Genomic DNA, 24,018 nt, shown 5'->3' on the forward strand with positions numbered 1-24,018 from the left:
ATGAAACAAACAATCCACAAATTGCAATGGTAGGGAAGCTTACACATCAATATACAACATTTCAAGATTAATGTGAATTTGGAAATTTTGTTCTTTCCCCTATTGAAAGAATAGGAAAGTGTTGGGAAAGAAAGGCACTTAGAAGTAGGCCTATGGAAGTCATCAAGTGAGACAATAAATATGAGAGGAAGGCTAACAATGAAACTGATGTCAATATAAATTTCTGATTTTAAAGATGTTCGCTTTGGTTCCCAAAAAATTATAATTCTAAAAAAACTGACCATTTATTCAGATTTCTTTTTATTGTTCTTAACAATCAATTGCTTTATCACTTCACATATACACTATCAATATCAGTTTATATTACATCAAACCATTAATTTCTTGTGGCATTCAGTACAAATATGCAATAGGGCTTTTCCTATAACATATAATAACTATCATGTGTTTGCCCGCAAAGCTAGCCGCTCAGTCTAACGCACTGCTTTCCAAACGGCAAGGCATGCTGGTCACCGGCACGAATCTGCCCGGCAGATTAGTGTCAAGGTCCAGTGTGCCGGCCAGCCTATGGATGCTTTTTAAAGCAGTTTTCCTTCTGCCTTGGCAAATTCAGGCTGGTTCCCCTCATTCTGCCTCAGCTACACTATGTCGGCAATTGCTGCACAAACACTGTCTTCACATAAGTGTACACAATAATCACTCTACAAAGCAAACATTTGGAGTTACACTTACCTCGTGTGAGATGTTCCTGGGGGAGGGGGGAGGGGGGGGGGGGGGGGAGGAAGGGTCTACTGGGGGGCCGAACTGCACAATAACCCTGGGTTCGGTGTGGGGTGGTGGTGGGTTGAGTGGACTGCTGTAGCCTGTTGTGGGGTTGTGACCCACTGCGGTCTACGGTGGAGACAAAGCCTCTCCATCATTCCAAGGCCCCCGGTTCAATACAAAATACACACAGTCATGTGTTCATGCATTTTTGATGCAATACATTGAAAAATGCATAGGTTCATATAAAAATGTATACAGATTTTTTAACTTGTTAGAAGCTGTGTCATCTTTCACAAGAATTTATTCTCACTGACTTATCATAACAGATAATGAATGACAAGACAGATTTATGTTATGGTTCAGTGCCCTATAGAAGAGTGGCTGTTCACTCAAGCTCAATCTCTGCTTTGCTAACAATGAATAAAAACCAAATTTCAGCATTTTTATTGGTCTCAAGCTGCAGTCAGCTTCCACTGAAAGGAATGTTAATTTACTGTCTGTTAAGATGTGATGACCAACCCACTGTTACACTGGAACGCTGCAGAGATATGCGAAAGAACTGTAAACTGATATACATGAACCATTTGTTACTGTTAGCTTATATTTTATATATAATACAATCAGAACAAGAGAGTAGAAATAGTACAAATGAATCATTGAGAGCAAAACACTTTGGAATAATACCTCTTTCAGATATTTATTGTATCTCTTCTTTTCTTCATCACTAAGTGTCACAGTTCCTTTCAAAATTTTTTGTATTGAATCTTCCAAATTCTTGTATTTATAAGGGGCCATTCTAGAGATGGATCAATGACCTAAACAGAAGGAAAGAAATTATTACATTATAAAAATTACCAACTACTCATCACTTTTAAACACACACACAAAACCTATCGCCAATTACATCCCAGTTCAAACACACAGCAATGTCACAATTAAGACAGTAAAAAAATAAAGGCAAAGGTCATAGATTAATCTCTGTTTCTTAAAAATCTGCTGAGACATCATACAAAATAAGCTATTACTCAACTTCACCATTCCTTTGGAATTACTTGCTATGACACATCACACAAAGCAATCAGGCTACGCCTGAACTGTTCAATGAATAGTTTAACAACCCCATTCCACAAGATTAATGAAACACATAGTGATACAACAGGATCAATGACGTACTATTTGCAGTAGTAAAAGCTCATTCAAAGAAGCATGTAATCAGTCATTCTTCCCCAGTTCCAGTCTTAAAAGGGATGGGGAGAAAACCTTATTATAAGACTAACAAAATGTTATTTCTTCTATGCACCTTGCAGTCAGAGAATAAATAGAATATACTTCACATTGATGATATGACATTAGTAAATGAATAACAATTTGGAAACACATGGAACAACCGAATTCATTTCGCCTCATAATACAGTGTGGCTGCATGCACAAAAGGTCTTGTAAATTTGAATAAGATAATGTTTATGATGTTCAGCTTCCAAAAAACTGGTAATCACAAACACATATTTCTTGGAAGCAAGACTGAATGAAGTCTCTCCTGTAAAAGATTTGGTAATTACAGAAGAAAATAAACTAAAATGGTAAACAATTTACAGAATACTGGCATGCCAACAAATAACTACTGTATGCAGTGTAACATTGCACAGTCCATCTGAGCACAAATGAAATGGTCATATGTCATTGATGGCCAGGAATCCGCCCACCTTGGAGAGTTCAGCTGCCAAGTTGCAAGTTGTTTGAGTTGACACATCACTGGGCGACATGCATATTGATGATGATGAGATGGTGATGATGTTAACACAATGCCCAGTCCCCAAGCAGAGAAAATCTCTGACATCTTTGACATATACAGGAATTGATCCCAGACCCATTGTATGGCTATCATATGCTATATGCAGCTAAAAACAGCAGTAGTCACACAAAACGAAATTTTCAAACTATATTAGGGACATTCTGAATAAGAACAAACAGGAACAGCAGAACTTCCTTCCATTAATTCATTCACACAACAATTTGGCACTTCACTCATGAAGGGCAACGCAGTTATACATTAATATGCACAAGCAGCCACAGCAATGTACTTCAATTTAACTTAACCTCTGGCAGTCACTGAGATATTAACAGTTATATTACATAAGAGAACCATCATTTTGTTGTTGAAAAATATTTAGTAACTAAACATTTAGTGAACTCAGTAATATTTGTGTATCACTTACACATGCACCTTCCATAATACAAAAATCATAAGTCAGTCATTTCTGACTGAATAAAACAGCAAAAAGTTGTATACAGGTAACTCTCTGTTGACAGTTATCACTAAATAATGTGTTGGCAAAAACGTTTCCACAAAGGACAAATGTGAAAACTACCACATAGAAGTAAGAAATGGCCAAGTTATATTTTTTCACAAACAATATTTTTAAGCAACCTACTGGGATGGAGATATGGCTAGCTTTGGTAGTGCAGAAGTTGTGCTTGTCACACTAACATGTCACTCTTTGAACTACGTGGGTAAACTTTCTGTTGAATGTGCAAATGCAGAAGTTCAAGACTCGCTCACCATAGTGGGGCAATTATGTATGGGAATGACTGATATTCCACTCCCCCTCCCTCATATGGTCGCATCACACACGGCATGACCTATGTGTAATGTTTTCATTTGTTTCTGATAGAGAGAAGTGTTGAATAAACTACAGGTATGGTTGCAACACTCAGTGGAGAAATTAAAAACAGCAGCACACACTACTAAAGGTAACAATCATAATACATTTGGACTTTTCTGTCAAAACATAAGAATCTCGTCAGTTAAGAAACATGAACTTCTCATAATACTACAGGACACTGGAAAACTTAAACATATGTCTACAAATTAGCTATGCTTATAAACATTGTTTGTAAGTCACAGAAAAAGAAGAAATGGCTACATGCATAATGTGAGAGATAAAAACCAAAGCAATGGATCTAAATGAGTACTACATTGAATGGATCTTTAGAGTGCTGTAATTCAGTAATAAACCTGGCAACATACAAAATTTTGAGACATAGTGACTGGCTATCTCTTGTCATCAGATGGCAAAATGTACTGCTGATAGACACATAAAACAAAAAGCTATCCTAGCTTTTGCAACTGTTATTTTCTTCCTCAGGTGGTGAAGAGATATAGGTTGGGGAAGGTCAGAAAGGAGAGGCAGGTAAAGTAGACCCAAGAATTACAGTTAGCACGTTTTATGAGAATAAAAGGACTGGGTCAAATTCTTGTCTGGTCATATAAATTTAGATTTTCTGTGATTTTCCTACATCAATTAAACATTGTATTTGCTTTCCAATTTGAACATGTGCTCTGTATCTGATGACCTCATCGTTAACAGCAGATTAATCAGTAAGACAAACATGAATAGGGAGAAGCATTACAGAGTAGTACATTAAAGACAGTGCAGTGGCAAGCACTGGGATACTTTCAGTACAGAGGCAGGAGGAGGATACATTGAGGAATAAAGGAGAGGTGGAAAAAGGGAGAATGGGGTGCAGAGAGGGATGAATATAAAAAGGAGAACAAAAATAATTGAAAATTATATAAATTAATAAAAATTATAAAGTAAATATTTAAAATAAAAGGGGCAATTGTATGTTAATGGAGGTTTAGCCCAAAAGGGTGCTCATATGCAAGGATATGTTGGAGTGTAAGTTCCCATCTCCACAGCTCTGGGATGTTAGTACTTGGTAGGAAAATTCAAATAGTCTATGTTATCTTGCAGGCACTCGCATACCTTTAGACTTGCTGTAGAGTATGCTCAGCAATGGATACTGGGAGTCCACAAAGCCAACACGTGGTCAGCCAATTTAGTATTGGTCATTATTATATAGACCAACATGTTCAGAAACCAAACGAGGTGGCGCAGTGGTTAGACACTGGGCTCTCATTCGGGAGGACGATGGTTCAATCCCGTGTCCGGCCATCCTGATTTAGGTTTTCCGTGATTTCCCTAAATCACTCCAGGCAAATGCTGGGATGATTCCATTCAAAGGGCACAGCCGACTTCCTTACCCATCCTTCCCTAACCAATGAGACCGATGACCTCGATGTCTGGTCTCCTTCCCCAAACAACCCGACCCAACATGTTTAGAAAACATTTTAGTTAGTAAACAACATGTATTATATCACAAGTCCCTTTGTCTTTCTTGCTATAGGATTTACAAGTGGTGCGCTGAAGTAAATGGTAGCATGTTGGTGCATGGCACAGGTTTTACGCTGAGAACAACTGCATAGGTAGCAACCTTGGAATGAGAATGGTTGTCTGAAAAAGTCGTGTGGTTTAACAAGCTGTTACAGAGGTTAGGAGAGGAATGGGAGGTGGAAGTGGTTGGTGTGGAGAGGATATCAGACAGGGATTATCTTCGTTTGATAAAGCCTTGGTAGGGATTTCAGAAAGTAAGTAACACATGTTGTCCCACACTAAGATCATTGCCTAGCAAGGATCCCAGAAGACAATATATGTTCATGTTTCCTGAAGACAAAATCCTGCTGATGTACTGATGACAGGTGTATTCACAGTGTGTGAGTGGAATGCCATGTCAACTAGAAACACACTCCAAAGTTGAAGTATGCAGTGCAGTACGATCTTGTGGGCAAAACATCTAAATCTGGTGGTACATGGATCAAATTCAATGTCCATCCAGCCACCATAAAACGGTGCCAAAAATTTGGCCAAGGAATCACAACACTGATGATGCTGAGCTGTCACACAGCATAGATCTTGAACCACATGGTTTCTATCTTTTCAGCAAGTTAAAGAACATCTCGGGAAAAAAAGATTCAATGTTGAGGATGTTCACACAGCAGTTCTCAAATACTCATTGAGCAAGGAGCAGATTCCTATCATCAAGAACTTGAACAACTGGTAATACATTCTGGCCATCCCTTACAGACGGTGCCCATGTTGAAAAATAGTGACATGCGTATGTCACTTTGACATGTAGTGCTATAGTTAATAAAAGTTATCTGACCTGCATTAATAATATGTAACTTACTTTTTGAACTGCCATTTTATATCAGGCCATTTGAGAACTAAGTGCAACTTTGTGAAAAGGAGGGAGGGGCGGGGGAGAGGGAATTCTTCCTAGTTTCTGGAAAGCAGTGTCGCTATTTGTAAGAAGACGAGAGAAAGATACTACCCAAGAGATTTGTATGTGGACAAGATATGTTAGGTTGCTGTGAGAGATAAAAGCCTCCTATGAGATAAACAGCACTGCTTCAAATCCTTGTCTGAACCAACAAATTTAGCTTTTCAGTGATTACCCTATATCACTATCCAGGATAGTGCCTCTGAGGTTGTTTATGTTGATACGAGTGATTTGGTCACGAAGCAGCTACGTTTTTTGAGGATAAAGGATCAGAATGAATTTAATTCACAAATTTTTTCACACATTAAAGGTGCGAAATTTTCTGTAAATGATTTAGAGGTGGGAAATTTTCTACAAATGAGAAAGTGGGTGTACAACTACTTTCATTATAATTTTAATAATAATTAAATTAGACAAGACTCTTATTAATATGTAGATGATATATTCTCTATACATTCAAATATTTGTTTTGTATTTCATTATTCATTTACGGTACTCCTTGAGCAGCATGCAGTGGATGGAATCTGACAGCAAAAATCCCTGCCTCACATCAGGTCCTACATGGAGCCACCAGTACCACATGGAGGACCAAGGAGAACCTCATAGTATGTCATCACAATGTGCTTATATTAAGATCAAGCAGAATGATACTAACAAAAAGATATGTTTAATGTAAACCTTTTAGTTTAGCACAAGCTTAGCTGTTGATCAAACCACATATCTATACTCATTTATACAATAAAAGTCTCAGCCCAGAAGGGTGCTCATATGCAAGGATACGTTGGAGTGTTCCCATCTCCACAGCTCTGGCATGCTAATACTTCGTAGCAGAATTCAAATAGTTTACGTCATCTAACAGGCACTTAGATCCCTTGAGACAGAATGTAGAGTATGCTCAGCAATGGATACTGGGTGTCCACAAAGCAAACATACATTTAGCCAGTTAAGCATTGGACATTATTATATAGAACAACATGCTTGGAAAACATTTAGTTGGTAACCAACATGCTCGATATCACGTTTGTTGCTGTAGGATTTGAGAATGACAGAAGTTTCTTGAAGCAAATAAATCCACAAGATAAGATAACACTAATTCATTATGATTTACTATTGAAAATGTTGAAAATCAAAACAGAGTAAGTTCATTTTTGATGTGTATGACACGGTCATTTCTGACAATATAAAGAGGAGAATAGACTTACTGAAAAACAAATGTCCATCATTTTCATTTTAAATATTCAGTACATGATCACATTTCACATGGTGACTGTGGTGAAATAATCAAATCTATGAATATTTAAGGATGAGCAATTGTGTAACATAAAAATAACTGCAGACTTCTTATGATTTTTAATTTTATTATAAAACTTAAGATTGGATTAACTATTTTCTTCTCAAAGTGAACTGAAGGATTATTTAAAAGTGAGATTGAAGTATCATAATTCCACTGTGTATGAGTTATGTGTATTTAACATTTACAATGACCACAAAACAGTGCTGAAAGGAAGTCATATTGTAGTGTTTCAAGAATTCCTGTGTAAATTCTAGAATCATTCAGCTATCTACTGTCTCGAACACACGATATTTTAGAAGTGAGTGTGGGATGATTGAATCCTACCTACTACACATCACATGTTTGTGTGTGCAGGTTTGAAATTCAGTCACAAGAATAATGTAGACACGGTGGTCAAACAGCAATGACAAGTACTTGTCGGGCGATCCATGGAAGTTTTAGTGCAAGTGTACGAAAGACCCATGGAGCTTCTATGCTATTCTATGCTAATTGTGTCAGTAGTGACCATTGTTATAATAATGGAAACAGTTGAGAAGGTACTCCTGAGAAAAACTCTTGTTGAAGGGAAGATGTGTATTAAGATTCATCTTGAGAATGGACATGGTGTTAAGCCAACTTTCTCTTATATGTATATTAGTTTGTTTCTGACATTTGGAGACATGAGAGATTTACTAAACAGTATATATTTACATTAAAAGTGTGCATTTGTTATTGCACATTGAGTCCAAATATACCGATGGTATTGCCAAAAGAGCACAGTTCTAGAACAGAAGGCTTTTTAAATCATCGTCAAAAATGTTAGAACGTGGTGACCAGTGAGAAAGGACTGAAAAAACAGGAATTCTAAGACCAAAAAATAAGGAAATAAGCTGTTGTATGTTGCCGTAGCAACTAAACCAAATACGACAAAGAATCTACTACAAGACAACAGAACATGCTCAAGTATATAAAGGAACAAAATTTTGAATTGAGAAATAGAGAAGAAGATTCCATTGTGTTTCTCTAAGAAGAAATAGGTCTACAACACTTTGATCAAGAAGATCCAGTGTGGTACAAACTGTTCAGTGTATTTTATTAGTGTAGTTGCCATACTTAAAAACTTGCAAGAATATGGACAACATACAAGTCAAGGAAACTAAAGAACCAGCTATGGCCATGAGAGTTAGTAAGAAAGTGCCAGAATGGGCTGAGGTAGAAAACTTAATCAAAGCCCAAAGTGCAGCTTCAAGTGCTCAAAATGCAACTCTAGGTGAAAAAATAGATCCAATACATTCTCAATTAAATAATCAAAGTGAAACCTTAAGTAATCAAGCAGCAAATATAGATTTGTTAAATACCAAAGCCGACTCACAAAGCAAAGAATTTCGTAATCTATGTGAAGGCATGGACACTTTAAAGAGTGAATTCAACACCTTAAATAGTAAGGTAGAGAATTTAAAATTAGATTTAAAGGATGAATTGACTAGTTCCTTGACCATTCATGTAAATCAGATGTTCGCTGACTTTAGTCAGAAACAGAATGATAATTTTCATGTTAGAATTGGATACTGAAGACAAGTGTAATAGTGTAGAATCAGAGGTTAATGAAAAGTTCGGACCCTTTGAAAATGTGTGCAATGTTAAACTTAACACTGTTAAGCAAGGGTTGAGTACTTTGAAGGAGAGTGTCGATAAGCAGGATAATTTAATGCCAATAATTCAGGTGTTAATACACAAGTAGATAATGTGGAAAGGAACTTCAGACAGAAATTAACAAACTCTGATATAACAAGTGTAAGTAGCTTGGAGGAACAGGTTGAAGAAATTATAGATCGAAAAGTTACCAAGAGAGTAACATCCGGAAATGTATCTCCTATTTTATCTTCTGAACTTAATGATACCAGGAAAGGTATAGATGACCTGTGGAAAGAATTCAAGCTTATGCACGATAAAGTAGACAAAAGGGTAACTTCACCTAATGTGGTATTAACTAGTGAAGTGATGACTGATCTGCAATGGAGGGTTAATTCAGGATTATACAGGCAATTCCCTAAATTTAAGTCAGATGGGGATGTACATCCGACCCACTTTTTTGAAAGATTCAACCAAACTTTGACAAAGAATTGGAAAGAGTCTAAAAGGATCAAGTTTGCTGTGGGGTACCTTCTAGGGAGGGCCTCAGAATGGGGACCCGTGAATATTGAGAATTTTTCTTCTTGGGGAGACTTCCAAAGGAAATTTAAAGAAAAATATTGATCTGCCAGTGCACAAGAAAAGCTAATATCAGATCCATGGGACCCAGGCGGTGTCATATATTCCCCCAGGGACATTAACATTCTGAGTTAATGAGTGGAGTGACGGACGTCAGATCCTGAGTTGTTTTCAGCGTTTCTTCCAAAATAGTTTCCCTGCAGCGAATTCCTTTAAAATCTTAAACTATTCTGTCATCTATTCCTAACATCTTAAACTATCCTATAATCATAGTGCTTAAAAGACAGAATATGACTAAAAGATAAAGAAAACTTAGGAGAATCACAGAATAAGAAAGAAAGTGATACTGACATACAATAAAATGAGTAGAGTATTATATTTGTGGATAATATAATATGAGGTGAATAATTAAACAACTGTGATACCATAGTGTACAAATTTTCTATTTTGTATAGATATTTTGTATGTTTTATGAGATTTTATGTAAATGGGAGGGTTTGTATAGGTTTTGAAAGGGGTGGGTATTGTAAATAAAAGCATGGTTTACAAGAGTAAATAAATCATGGCTAACACAAAATACACATTACACCTTTCACAGAACCCTCGCAAACAAGTGTGCCTGATTTTTCACCATTTGCCATTTCCATAGGGTTGCTAAGATTTCCTTCAGGGACCTCAAGGGTGGAGGTGGGAATGTTCATTCTGTAGGAGACAATTTAACACCAAATCTCCTCCGGCATCTCACTCAAGTACCTGAGGGGTAGGGATCCTGGGGAAGGGGTTTGGGAAGGGTTTCCTGTCTTTGGGGCTATCTTCTTTCTCTTCTTAGATCTAAGCAGCCATATCTATTTTTATTTTTTTTTTTTTTTTCGTTTCTTACTTCTCATTTGAAGATCTATCTATTTTTCCCCTCTTTCCATTTTTACAAACTTCTATCGGTGAAGTCCTTCCTTGTTTCCATGGTTTCTAATAATCTGCATTTTATCTTTAGACAAGAAGGTTGAAGAAACAGACTACACGAACACACATCCGCATATGCACAAAAAGACATTTCGACACAAACATTGAAATTATAGACTAAAAAGCCTGCCACAATGTGAGAATCGTCGGGTATTGTAGGAGAACCTCAAGTGACTGCTCATATCTTAATATCAAAGTAAAGTAAGAACAGAATACAGAAACACTCAGCTAAAAATGTTCTAGAGAGAAAAAAAGATTGTTATTGAAGTGAAAGAAGTATGTACAAACATGTATAAGAAAATTATATTGTTATGATATGAAATGTTGTTATGAGTTATATTATTTACGTAATGATTGTGAATAAAATATTGTTTGTCCGATCTGAGGGAGGATACATAGTGTTTCGAGAATTTCTGTGTAAATTCCAGAACCACACAGCCTTCTACCTTCTCGAACACATGGTATTTTAGAAGTCAGTGTGGGATGATAGAATCCTACCTTCACATGTTTGTGTGTGCAGGTTTGAAATTCAGTCATGAGAAGAATGTAGATGTGGTGGTCCAAAGGCAACGACAAGTACTTGTCAGGCGATCCATGGAAGTTTAAGTGAAAGTGTACCAAAGAACCATGGAGCTTCTATGCTATTCTGTACTAATTGTATCAGTGGCCATTATTATAATAATGAGAACAGTTGAGAAGGTACTCTTGAGAAAAGCTCTTGCCTTAGCCTCGTTGAAGGGAAGACGTGTATTAAGATTCATGCTGAGAATGGGCATGACGTTAAGCCAACTTTCTCTTATATGTATATTAGTTTGTTTCTAGAGTTTGGAGACATGAGAGACTTACAAAACAGTATATGTTTATGTGAAAAGTAAGTTTTGTAATATGTCTGAAGTTCAATATACATCACTAACTGAAGGAAATGAAAATTTTTATGTCTACTTATTTTTATAAGTAAAAAGTGTCTCAAGAAATTCCTGTACCTAGCAACATACCAGTAATTTGAAGAAGAAGGGAAAAGAGAGTTTGCAGCAGCAGGCTAGTCAGTAAAGGAGTTCGGCCGAACATCTCAAGTAAGTCATCTTGTAAAAGAAGTGGAAGTTAGTATATTTACTTCACACTTAAAATGTTGTCCAAAGCCATTAGAATATTCACAGTTAATCAACGCATCAAAAAGTTGTTAGAGAGTTAACCATAGATTATCACTGCTAATGTGTGTTAAATTCTGCAGTTACAACAACTGTACCGTACAGTTTTCACTATCCAATACACAGCATCCCATTACTGGAAACAACTTTTATTAATATACAATCAATATCACTCCAGTTTGTCAAAAACAAGTGTACATTAACTAACAGAACTACAAGCTTAACTTAGGGTTGTACAAATATATTATATAAAATCGTATAAAATTGCATTTGCCAATAATGTTTCATGTTATTTTTTAAAAATTTAAAATGCATAAAAGAATTCTAACAATAATTTGTAATATTCATACAAAATGCATTTCACTACAGAATTGCTCTTTACTGCAAAAACATTATACGATTAAATATTGTTTATGTCCTTTCCACTGGCTTGCCACAGTTGTAACACTGGTTCCCATCAGATCACCAAAGTTTTTTTTTTTTTTTTCCTTTATTGTGATTTTAATACCTGTGACAAACAGGTAGGCCGGCAGCGGACCAAGTATGCCGCTCTTCGGCCTCAGAGTATACACAGAACAGAGATGAGTGAGATATAAAAACAATCAAGACGGCGGGGTACAAACAGTAGACAAAACAGAGTTAAAACGGAGTCGGTCACGTGCGTAGCACAATGGATAAAAGCGGAGAAACACGGTGCACAAACGCAGATGGCAGATGGCCACACGTGAACCAGCGGAGCACAAACGACGAAACACAAACACACTGCAGGAGAGTCGAGGCACAAACACATGCGATGGTCTTCGGCGTAGGACGATGAAAGTAACTGATGGAAGACAGCAGAGTCGTGGCCTGCCAAGGGGAAAAGGTGTGGGGAAGAGGAGAGAGAGGGGGAGGGGAAGATGCCAGTGGAGGAGAGGGATGGAGGAGAAGGGGGAGGGTAGGGGGAGTGGAAGCCCAAGGAGAAAGGGGAGGGGAGGGAGGGAGAGAAGGGAGAGAGGGTGCCCACAGGAAAAGGAGAGGAGAGGGAAGGTAAGGCTCAAAGTTGGTAGGAGGGGTAGATGGAGGGGAGGAGGGCATCATCAGGGAGGGGGAGTTGACGGAAGCCACCGAGGGAGAGGGTGTGGAGGGTGTAAAGATGGAGAGCAGGTGGGATATAGGAATGCAGGCGCGGCAGCGGGTTGGGGTGACCAAAGTTAATCACTGTCAGGTTTTTATAGCACTTGAATGGCTGACTGTTCTGGTCTGCTGAGCACTGCTGCCAAGTGAGGTGCACGAATTAAGGTCGTTTTTAATTGCTGTCTGTTTTCCATGATTTATGTTTCTGTGTCAACATGGATAAATTTTTAAATGTCAGAACAAAACGTGATATTTCAAATGTATCATGCAGTTATAAATATGTGAATAGAAGAAAATGCATAATGTGTTTCGACAGTTACTTGAATATCAGTTTTACGTTTACTACTGAACAAATGAAGATAGATCACAGTATGTCATGTGTTTCAGATTTATAGATACTGAAAATAAGCTTCCTAATAAAATGAAACGATATTTGAAGCCAACTCATGGTAAACAAAGCACGAGAATACTTTTTCCACAAGTTAAAAGAAATGAAAGAACAAAAAAAATCACTGAGCAAGCAATGATTCCTACAAAGGCTCTTCTTTCATCTTGCTAAGTTACCTGACGAGTAGCAAAGAGCAGGAAACGTCACACCACTGCGGAAGACCTTATTTTACCAGCCGTTCAGGACATGAGATCTAACTTTGACAGGTGAATCAGCTATCAACCGACTGGCAAGGGAACCTTTGACAGACAACACTACTAGCCGCTGAATACTCGATAGGGCTGACGACACTAATGACCAGCTGGTTGAAAAACTCAAAGGCAATGCTGATTTCTATATTCGGTTAGACGAAGCTACAGACAATAAGAATTATACGCATGTAATGTAAATGTAAATTTGTTTTGTGGTGTTTATACATGACAACAAATTTGATAATGACCTTCTTATCTGCATGAAAATAGTTTGGAATAAAAGCAACAGTCCACTCTCATAAGCTATATTCTTTTATAGAAGAAAACGACATTAATTAGGAAAATTGTTTAGGCGTGTACACAGATGGATAGTGTAGTATGACTGGCTGTTATGCCAGATTGGGAGTTCTGATCCGTGAGTCTCCTCTCATACTATTTGGACACACTGTTTTGTTCACCATAAGATGCTCTGTCATCAAAACGTATGAGCCCTGTTCTTCATGACGTTGTACACTGTGTTCAAAACCCTTGAACTGTGTTAAAAGTCGGCCACTTAATATGAGATGTTTTCAAGAAAATTGGGATGATACGAGGCTGAGCACATTTCTATAAACTGTTGCTGTAGCTCTCGCTGGCTTTCCAGAGAAAATGTCTGGCAAAGTGTATAAGAGCTCGGGAATTAACTTTACCCTTACTGTGTTCAAGAGAAACATTTGATATCCGGAAATTTTGTAGACAATGGCTTTGTTTTGAAACTGGCGTATCTTTGGTAATATTATTGAGAAAATCCGTTCACTAACTGCATCTCATCAAGGTGATGAGATCAATATGAAATTTGAGCCTCCAGAATCAAACTACAATTGTGGAACAAAAAGTTGGATGATAATGATATAAATTACGTCTTTCCTCAGTTTTAGAAGTCAATGACTTTCAGTTGAGTGTAGAATAGAAGCCTGTGTTTGCAACTGAACTCAGCAATTACTTTCTGAAGTACTTTCTAAAAGAAGTTGATTAACACAACTTGTTCGAAGTTCCTTTCGGTTCAGGATTTCCATCAACACTCACCCCTAAAGCACGAGAGCAATTTATTGGTATTTCTTGAGACTCTACATTCAAATCAAAGTTCGTTTCCTCCCTGCTTGAATTTTGGAGCTTGATGAAGCAGGAGTACCAGTCTTCAAATAGGTAACAAGGCCTTACGAGTTTTGATACCTTAGGCAACATCGTACTTATGCCAGGATGCAAAATAAAGCCAGCGAATGAATGTGGAGAAAGAGATGCGAGTCGCAATTTTCAATCTTGCGCCGAGATTTGGAAAACGGTTGTTGAAGAACCAATACCATCCTTTCCATGTATTTCACTACGAGAATAACATCTATTAGCATTACTAGTTGATTAAAATATGTAATATCAACAGCTGATAAAGAAATTACTACTCTTATTTTTTTCTGAAACTTAAGTTTATTGACACCACACTTGTAGTCGGATGTCACGTGTGAAATGAGATGCGAGTGTTTATGTTCAGGTCAAGGGAGCCGAATGTAGTCGAGCACTATATCGCATGTGATATTGCCCGCCATTGGTAGCCTTCCTCGACACCCGAAACATGTCTATTTTTATTTATTTATTTATTTATTTTCATCCAATGATCACATTTGTGATATAGGATTTGTCAGGGTACATTTTAACAACTATATAATACCTTCACAAAATTTGTATCTGTGCTGAATTCATATTAGTCTATCTTATGTTTAATACAATATAAACTAATAAGTGTTTTATAACATAATTTGTCACATTAACTTAAACATATATTGTTATACAGTTGCGCATGTCCGATTCGCTAAGCAATTTCAATGAGTATTTCGAACGCCGCTGTGTTGGGAAGTTTCAGTTAAATTTCGTGAGCCCAAGATTACTTGCAAAAAAATATTATTTAATAAACTAGTTTTGAAACGATTTCTTGGGAACTATGGTACATTTTTACTAAAGCCAAATAGGTAGCGTACATCTTTCCAGTGCGCTAATACAGTTAGTTTTTCGTTTTCGTTTATTAATCCTCAATTTCCCCCCCCCCCCCCCCCTCATGAACCATGGGCCTTGCCGTTGGTGGGGAGGCTTGCGTGCCTCAGCGATAAAGATAGCCGTACCGTAGGTGCAACAACAACGGAGGGGTATCTGTTGAGAGACCAGACAAACGTGTGGTTCCTGAAAAGGGGCAGCAGCCATTTCAGTAGTTGCAGGGGCAACAGTCTGGATGACTGACTGTTCTGGCCTTCTAACACTAACCAAAACGTCCTTGCTGTGCTGATACCGCGAACGGTTGAAAGCAAGGGGAAACTACAGCTGTAATTTTTCCCGAGGGCATGCAGCTCGGGGACTACTCGAGAGGACGTCGTTATCAGGAGAAAGAAAACTGGCGTTCTACGGATCGGAGCGTGGAATGTCAGATCCCTTAATCGGGCAGGTAGGTTAGAAAATTTAAAAAGGGAAATGAATATGTTAAAGTTAGATATAGTGGGAATTAGTAAAGTTCGGTGGCAGGAGGAACAAGACTTTTGGTCAGGCGAATACAGGGTTATAAATACAATGTCAAATAGGGATAATGCAGGAGTAGGTTTAATAATGAATAAAAAAATAAGAATGCGGGTAAGCTACTACAAACAGCACAGTGAACGCATTATTGTGGCCAAGATAGACACGAAGCCCACGCCTACTACAGTACTACAAGTTTATATGCCAACTAGCTCTGCAGATGACGAAGAAATTGAAGAAATGTATGACGAAATAATAGAAATTACTCAGATAGAGAAGGGAGACGAAAATTTAATAGTCGTGGGTGACTGGAATTCGTTAGTAGGAAAAGGGAGAGAAGGAAACATAGTAGGTAAATATGGATTGGGGGTAAGAAATGAAAGAGGAAGCCGCCTGGTAGAATTTTGCACAGAGCACAACTTAATCATAGCTAACACTCAGTTCAAGAATCATAAAAGAAGGTTGTTTACATGGAATAATCCTGGAGATACTAGAAGGTATCAGATAGATTACATAATGGTAAGACAGAGATTTATGAACCAGGTTTTAAATTGTAAGACATTTCCAGCGGCAGATGTGGACTCGGACCACAATCTATTGGTTATGAACTGTAGATTAAAACTGAAGAAACTGCAAACAGGTGAGAATTTAAGGAGATGGGACCTGGATAACCTGACTAAACCAGAGGCTGTACAGAGTTTCAGGGAGAGCGTAAGGGAACAAATGGCAGGAATGGGGGAAATAAATACAGTAGAAGAAGAATGGGTAGCTTTGACGGATGAAGTAGTGAAGGCAGCAGAGGATCAAGTAGGTAAAAAGACGAGGGCAAATAGAAATCCTTGGGTAACAGAAGAAATATTGAACTTAACTGATGAAAGGAGAAAATATAAACATGCAGTAAATGAAGCAGGCAAAACGGAATACAAATGTCTCAAAAATGAGATCGACAGGAAGTGCAAAATGGCTAAGCAGGGATGGCCAGAGGATAAATGTAAGGATGTAGAGGCTTATCTCACTAGGGGTAAGATAGATACTGCCTACAGGAAAATTAAAGAGACCTTTGGAGAAAAGAGAACCACTTGTATGAATATCAAGAGCTCAGATGGAAACCCAGTTCTAAGCAAAGAAGGGAACGCAGAAAGGTGGAAGGAGTATATAGAGGGTCTATACAAGGGCGATGTACTTGAGGACAATATCATGGAAATGGAAGAGGATGTAGATGAAGATGAAATGGGAGATATGATACTGCGTGAAGAGTTTGACAGAGCGCTGAAAGTCCTGAGTCGAAACAAGGCCCCGGGAGTAGACAACATTCCATTAGAACTACTGACAGCCTTGGGAGAGCCAGTCCTGACAAAACTCTACCATCTGGAGAGCAAGATGTATGAGACGGGCGAAATACTCTCAGACTTCAAGAAGAATATAATAATTCCGATCCCAAAGAAAGCAGGTGTTGACAGATGGGAAAATTACCGAACTATCAGTTTAATAAGTCACAGCTGCAAAATACTAACGCGAATTCTTTACAGACGAATGGAAAAACTAGTAGAAGCCGACCTTGGGGAAGATAAGTTTGGATTCCGTAGAAATATTGGAACATGTGAGGCAATACCGACCCTACGGCTTATCTTAGAAGCTAGATTAAGGAAAGGCCAACCGACGATTCTAGCATTTGTAGACTTAGAGAAAGCTTTTGACAATCTTGACTGGAATACTCTCTTACAAATTCTGAAGGTGGCAGGGGTAAAATATAGGGAGCGAAAGGCTATTTACAATTTGTATAGAAACCAAATGTCAGTTATAAGAGTTGAGGGGCATGAAAGGGAAGCAGTGGTTGGGAAGGGAGTGAGACAGGGTTGTAGCCTCTCCCCGATGTTTTAAAATCCATGGAGAAGAAATAAAAACTTTGAGGTTTGCCGATGACATTGTAATTCTGTCAGACACAGCAAAGGACTTGGAAGAGCAGTTGAACGGAATGGATAGTGTCTTGAAGGGGGGATATAAGATGAACATCAACAAAAGCGAAACGAGGATAATGGAATGTAGTCGAATTAAGTCGGGTGATGTTGAGGATATTAGATTAGGAAATGAGATTCTTAAAGTAGTAAAGGAGTTTTGCTATTTGGGGAGCAAAATAACTGATGATGGTCGAAGTAGAGAGGATATAAAATGTAGACTGGCAATGGCAAGGAAATCGTTTCTGAAGAAGTGTAATTTGTTAACATTGTATATAGATTTCAGTGTCAGGAAGTCGTTTCTGAAAGTATTTGTATGGAGGTAGCCATGTATGGAAGTGAAACATGGACAATAAATAGTTTAGACAAGAAGAGAATAGAAGCTTTCGAAATGTGGTGCTACAGAAGAATGCTGAAGATTAGATGGGTAGATCACATAACTAATGAGGAGGTGTTGAATAGGATTGGGGAGAAGAGAAGTTTGTGGCACAACTTGACTAGAAGAAGGGATCGGTTGGTAGGACATGTTCTGAGGCATCAAGGGACACCAATTTATAGTATTGGAGGGCAGCATGGAGGGTAAAAATCGTAGAGGGAGACCAAGAGATGAATACACCAAGGAGATTTTTTGTATTATTTCTTAATATGAATGCCAACTCCGGCCTCCACTTCGCATCTCACAGCAGTTAATAGTCCCTGAATAGCTATAATTTCTAATGTAAAGTTCTTACGCAACATGATCAAAGCGTAACGAAACAATACTCCGCAAGCACGCTTAATATTTTAATAATGAGAAAATCGAGTCACAGCCATACTGGCACACATGACTGATAACAAGCCCGACAGCCGTACTGCAATTTTATAGGGAAACCAAACATTTCACCAATAACAGTGACATATCAGCCATGTAACTACAGTTAAATTGAAAGTCAGCGATGACAAAGACGAGATCTTCCATCGATTTTTGCGTTTAATATGCATACGAAATACATATTTTTACTTTTTTAGTTTCAAAGAAATTTATTGTGCTATTACTTTTTAATAAAAATAAATAAAAACAAATACACTCCGTGCCCGCCTGATGGGAGCATCTAACGAATTTGTCGCCTTTCTCTTGCCACCAGTTGGACCTCTGAGTGCTTGGCCCATTTTCTACCAATCACCTTTCTTTTTTATTAAATAAAATTTTTAACGTAAAATCCATAGGCCGCAGTTTTCATTATATAGTTAAAGTGCGATGACTATTTTCGGTCGCTTTTTACGACCATCTTTGGATTGTAAAAAAGCGTAAAATATGCTTAAACATTGGTAGCTTAGTCATACGATGACATGCGTTCGTATTATTGGCCTACAGGACTCTCAGCCAGTATGCAGTTAAAAGCTTCGTTGTGAGCGAGCTAAGTTGTAATCCATAATCCCACAAGATGAAGGTCGTACAGAAGCATGGCCAGTTGCGTAAGTACAAAATTCATCAAATTACTGTAACTTAGAAGTTAAAACAAAAAAAGGCGAGACATATCTACCATGCATTTTGAATTATTTTAAAGGATGATAACTGAAATAATATAATACTGTCTTCATGAATTGTTTCAAAATAGTGATAAAAATGTGGACAGACCGCACAGTTAAAAACACTTGAAGACAAAACTCTTGAAAAAACACTTGTAAAACACTGAACACAACGGAACATACAGTAACCATTAAAAATGGAGCACCGTTCAATTTCACTAAAACTGGAAAAGGACCTGTTCTGGGGCAGTAGGTTGTTGATGAAAAGAAAGGTGGGTATTGAGGGAGATAGGAGAGTGGTGGTGATGACGACTGAGGACTGATATGAGGTGGTGACGAGGCAGGAGTGGCTGTGAGGGACAAGGGGATAGGGGTAGCTGGTATTGGGATCTATAGATTTGGAAGGAAAAGGGAGTAGGGGCGACAGAGAATGGGGAAATGGTGGAGATACGATATGGGAAAAAAGATGAGGAGGGAAGTTGGATGCAGTAGAGTGAATTCAGATTAGGAAATACGCATGTATGTTGGAGGGGAGCTCGTGATCTGGGAGAGAGAGACGACTGAAATTTCTTTGGGAGTGCAAATGGAGTGTGTACAGGAGGAGGGTTGGTGGGATGTGTAGGAAGAGATGTGGCAGCACATTAAGACTGGAAAAGGAGAGGGGACACAATTGGATTGTTGGAGTCGAGTTTACGGATGGTGTAGGCTAGTGAGAGGGGTTCCCTGTGAGTGAGGAGAGGTGAGAATGTTAGGAGTTTCTAAAGGATCCTGATCGGGGAAGATAACCTAATGCGAAAAGCATGCCATACCAGCATCTGGAGGGACTTGTAGAACTGGGGAGGGGCGATTATCCAGGCAACATTTGAATACCAAAAGGATGGGATGGAAAAGGGATTTGTATGTGTGAAGAACAGTGGAGGGATGTAGCCCCATTTTTCCCCGCTTTGTAGTTTTAGTCTACTGTGGGCTTTCTGTTGGATGTTTAGTAGGTGATTTTTCCACATTAGTTGCTGGACAAAGATTAGTTCAAGGTATTTTAGTGTGTCAGTCAGTTGGACAAGACTGTCGAAAATGGTGAGGTAGAAGTCATGAAGACAGAAGATGTGGTTCTGTAGGGTTAATCTTAAGGAGCACTTGGTTACACCAGGAGGTAAGCTGACTGAGGTAGATTTGGAGCGATCACTGGGATTTATAGAGCATGGAAAGCGAAGTCATCAGTGTACTGAAGGAGGTGAATGGGAGGAGGTGGTTTGGGCATATGGGCAGTGCATACGAGGTAAGGGAAAGAGGAGGGAATGGAACCTGCAGGGAGGTGGAAGGTATGGAAACTGGTATTGTTAACAATGACAAAGGGTGGGCGATCAGAGAGGAAGGATACAATAAGGTGGATACGGTTGATTGGAAACACTTAAGCCTGGATTTCGAAAAGGAGACAGGAATGCCATACAAGGTTGTATGCTTTCCCTAGGTCAAGTGAGACAAAGATGGCGGATTTACGGTTGTTGAGCTGTTGGGATACGAGATAGGTGAGGTTCAGTAGTTGAGAGGAGGACGGACTGAAGCTACACTGGGTAATAGGAAGCAGATGGAGTTGGTGCAGATGGCAGTGGATGCGTCGGGAGGAGTCGGATTCACAGACCTTGCTAAATACTGAGGCGGGGTAGTATGAGGTGGTATCGGTGGGCGGTTTGTTTAGTTTGAGAAAAAGCATGATTTTGAGCCCAATGTTTGCAATCGTACAACAGTTATCATAGTGAGAACAATATATACGACGGTAAAAAGAATTATCAGCTGTTCTATAGCCTAACTTATAAAGGAGTGATCGATCATGGAGTATAAAATAGTCATTCTTATAAAATGAAGATTAAAAGTAAAATGCTACAAGTCCAAAAGCCTGGCAAGGCACGCCAAAACAACCTGAATTATGCAAGGACTCCTGCTGGTCAACTGAAGTAACCAACATTTTCAAAGAAGATAGTAATGGGGAATAAAAATGAAGGTAAAGTTTAATTTATACCTAATGCAATACCACGAGGGAATAATTATAGAAAACTGGCAGAGACCGAATCATCATTAATGAAATGTAAGTTCCGATATATATAAAAGAATACCATCTACCCGTTTACCTTGCTTTTATAGACTTTGAAAAGGCCTTTGATTCGATCAGTCACCCAGTTATGTTTGCGGCTCTAAAACAACAATGAGTAGAACGGGGCTATATAAAAATCCTACATAACAGTTACAAAACCTCCACAGCCTTCGTGAGCGTTGCCCAAGATACTGATGAATTCCCCGTTGGAAAGGGTGTAAAGCAAGGTGATTCTATACCTCCCAAACTATTTTCAGCAGTCTTAGAGAAAGCCATGTTTACACTGAATTGGGTAGAAAAGGGAATCCAGGTTCTCGGAAAAAGACTGAACAACTTGAAGCTTACAGATGTTATTGTCTTATTTGAAAATGACATAGAAGAACTTCAAGTATTAGTTAACGAACTTTCATTAGTGTGCTCTGAAGTTTGACTAAAAATGAACATTGATAAAACCAAGATAATGATCAATGAATTGACACCTGAGGGAAGTATATCAGCTGGAAGTACACAACTCCAAAGTGTCACAGAATATATCTATCTGGGTCAACTGATAAACATGAAAGGGGATTTAAAACCAGAAATATTACGACGAATTAAATTGTGCTGGCAAGCTTATGGGAGGCACTCTTCAATTTTGAAATCTAAGATGTCGGCTGAGCTGAAGCAACTTATTTTTCAGTAATGTATATTGCCAGTAATAACTTACCGCTGCGAAACATGGACATTAAATCAGTTCATTGTTAGGAAGTTAATAGTAGCCCAAAGAGGAATGGAAAGATCAATGTTGGGTTACACGAAAAAAGACAGGAAGAGAACATACGAAATAAGACGAACACCATAGGCACCGACATAATGGAAAGAGCAAATACACTGAAATGGCAGAGCGCTGGTCATGATGCTCGAACAATAGATGGTAGATGGTCTAAACAAGTCCTAGACTGGATCCCAATTTACCAAGATAGCCCTATAGGAAGATATACGGAAGACAATGGGATTCAAGTGGCAACGAGCAGCTCAAATCGGAAGAAATGGAAGATCTTACTGGGAAGCTTTGTTACACGCCGACTCATAGAGGCTGTGGTGTACAGCGTCCCCAGTGAAATAAAAAAAGACTTAAAAAACAGTATTTATAAAGAAGCGACATTTAAAACTTGAATAATATAGCTTTTTTATTATGTACCCGTATTATAATAATTTCTCTGTGTAAGTTTCGAGTGCAAAGAAATATAACAAAATGATCTAAAGAGACGACAAGATACGCTCTTTTGTTAATTTTTTAGTCTTCTTCACTTCTTCTCTTGTCTTGGTTGCGTGTAGACGGACATCTTGCGAGTGCTGGAAGATGTAAGCATATTTGTACTAATTAAGCAGATAAAATATTGATTTAATACCGTTGTTCACTTCATGTCCGCCTTCCGTGAATTAACCTGCATTCGAGTAATTTACAGTTCAACAATCGCAGCGGCCGATGCAGCCAACGACGCCATTACGTGGCGATATTAACTTATAAAATTTAGCGGAAGCGAAAAACTCGCCCAGTATTGACATAATATACATTTTTCTCCACAGCCGCCCGACGTTGCAGAAAATACTTAGCTTTAAGGTTCTTATTTTCAGTACAACAGCCGAGAGACAGAGACAGGACTCCGACTACAATGCAATGGTTAACAGAGGTAAGAAAAAATACTATCGGGCGTGTGTGGGCCGCAATTGTAATTAATAACTAAAGATTTTTTGCTTTAAAGAGAACTGACTAGCCGAGGAAATTAACATGAAATGTTTATTCCGTTGTTCAACTTATATGCTCATGTTTTAAGATTCAGCGAGTCTAACGTTCATTAACGTAAAAAATAATTTAAGATTAATATTGTTAAAAATGAGAACTTCACGAAAGCATTTAATTGTAAATCAAAATTGAATAAAATATTGTGATTAAGGCCCACCGCGTAAGTCGGCAACAATCAAAATAATAATAATAATAATATATTAAATTATGACGGCCGACGGACGCAAGATTGGCGCCGCAACTTTGGGGCCCGATCAGTATGATTCTATTGTAATGAATGTAATTATGTATGTGCCTAATTGTTGTAAAATATTAATGCCTATATGAATTCTTTTACATCTACAACAACAAAAGCACACCCTGAGGAGATCTGGAGAAGAAAAAGTGTAGAAAAGAGAAAGGATTACGCGAAAGAAAAAAAACCAAAGGTAAGGCCTATTGTGCAAGCATCCTGTGTAGCTCTGTGCGGAATATCGAACCAACATGCACATGAGATACTTTCGGTAAAAAATTGTAAGTAGAGTGCAAATTAAATTGTGTGTATTTGTGTATTTATGTGTTTATTTTTGGAGGGGATAATTATTCGTGTGGGTATCAGTGTTAAGGATTTGTCAGTGGCTTAAAGTGAACTTATTATGGGTAAGGTAGGATAACCAAAATTATGCGTATCAGATGAACAAAATTCTGTTAACATGGAAAGTGAGGATCAATTGCAGTACGTAAACGAATCCCAAGCCACGCCTCGGAAAACAAACTTTCGGAGCATGAGGCGAGGATCTGTGGACGGTGAATGACGCTCCACAGTAGAATGGGAATAGAATAACAACTCCACTGCCTGGGCAGGGGGGCCAATAGAGTGCTACATTAAGCGGGGCACCAGTATGCACACCGATTGCGGACCCATTTGCAGA

At 38.3% G+C, this 24,018-nt stretch overlaps 1 protein-coding gene across 4 annotated transcripts in view; it reads right to left on the reverse strand.

The window, feature by feature from the left end:
- Positions 1 to 24,018, reverse strand: part of LOC126353880 (cyclic GMP-AMP synthase-like receptor) — a 275,603-nt gene that overhangs the window by 194,488 nt on the left and 57,097 nt on the right. For 3 of the 4 annotated variants that reach the window (XM_050003085.1, XM_050003083.1, XM_050003084.1), the window contains exon 2: positions 1,450 to 1,580. In XM_050003085.1, the coding sequence (XP_049859042.1) occupies positions 1,450 to 1,560 (111 nt within the window). In that variant the 5' untranslated portion in view covers positions 1,561 to 1,580. Of the gene's footprint in view, positions 1 to 1,449; positions 1,581 to 13,158; positions 13,312 to 24,018 lie in introns of those variants that run through there. The other variant, XM_050003082.1, reaches the window with a different exon arrangement.

The sequence above is a fragment of the Schistocerca gregaria genome, chromosome 3 (assembly GCF_023897955.1).
Source record: "Schistocerca gregaria isolate iqSchGreg1 chromosome 3, iqSchGreg1.2, whole genome shotgun sequence".
Taxonomy (NCBI): Eukaryota; Metazoa; Arthropoda; class Insecta; order Orthoptera; family Acrididae; genus Schistocerca; species Schistocerca gregaria.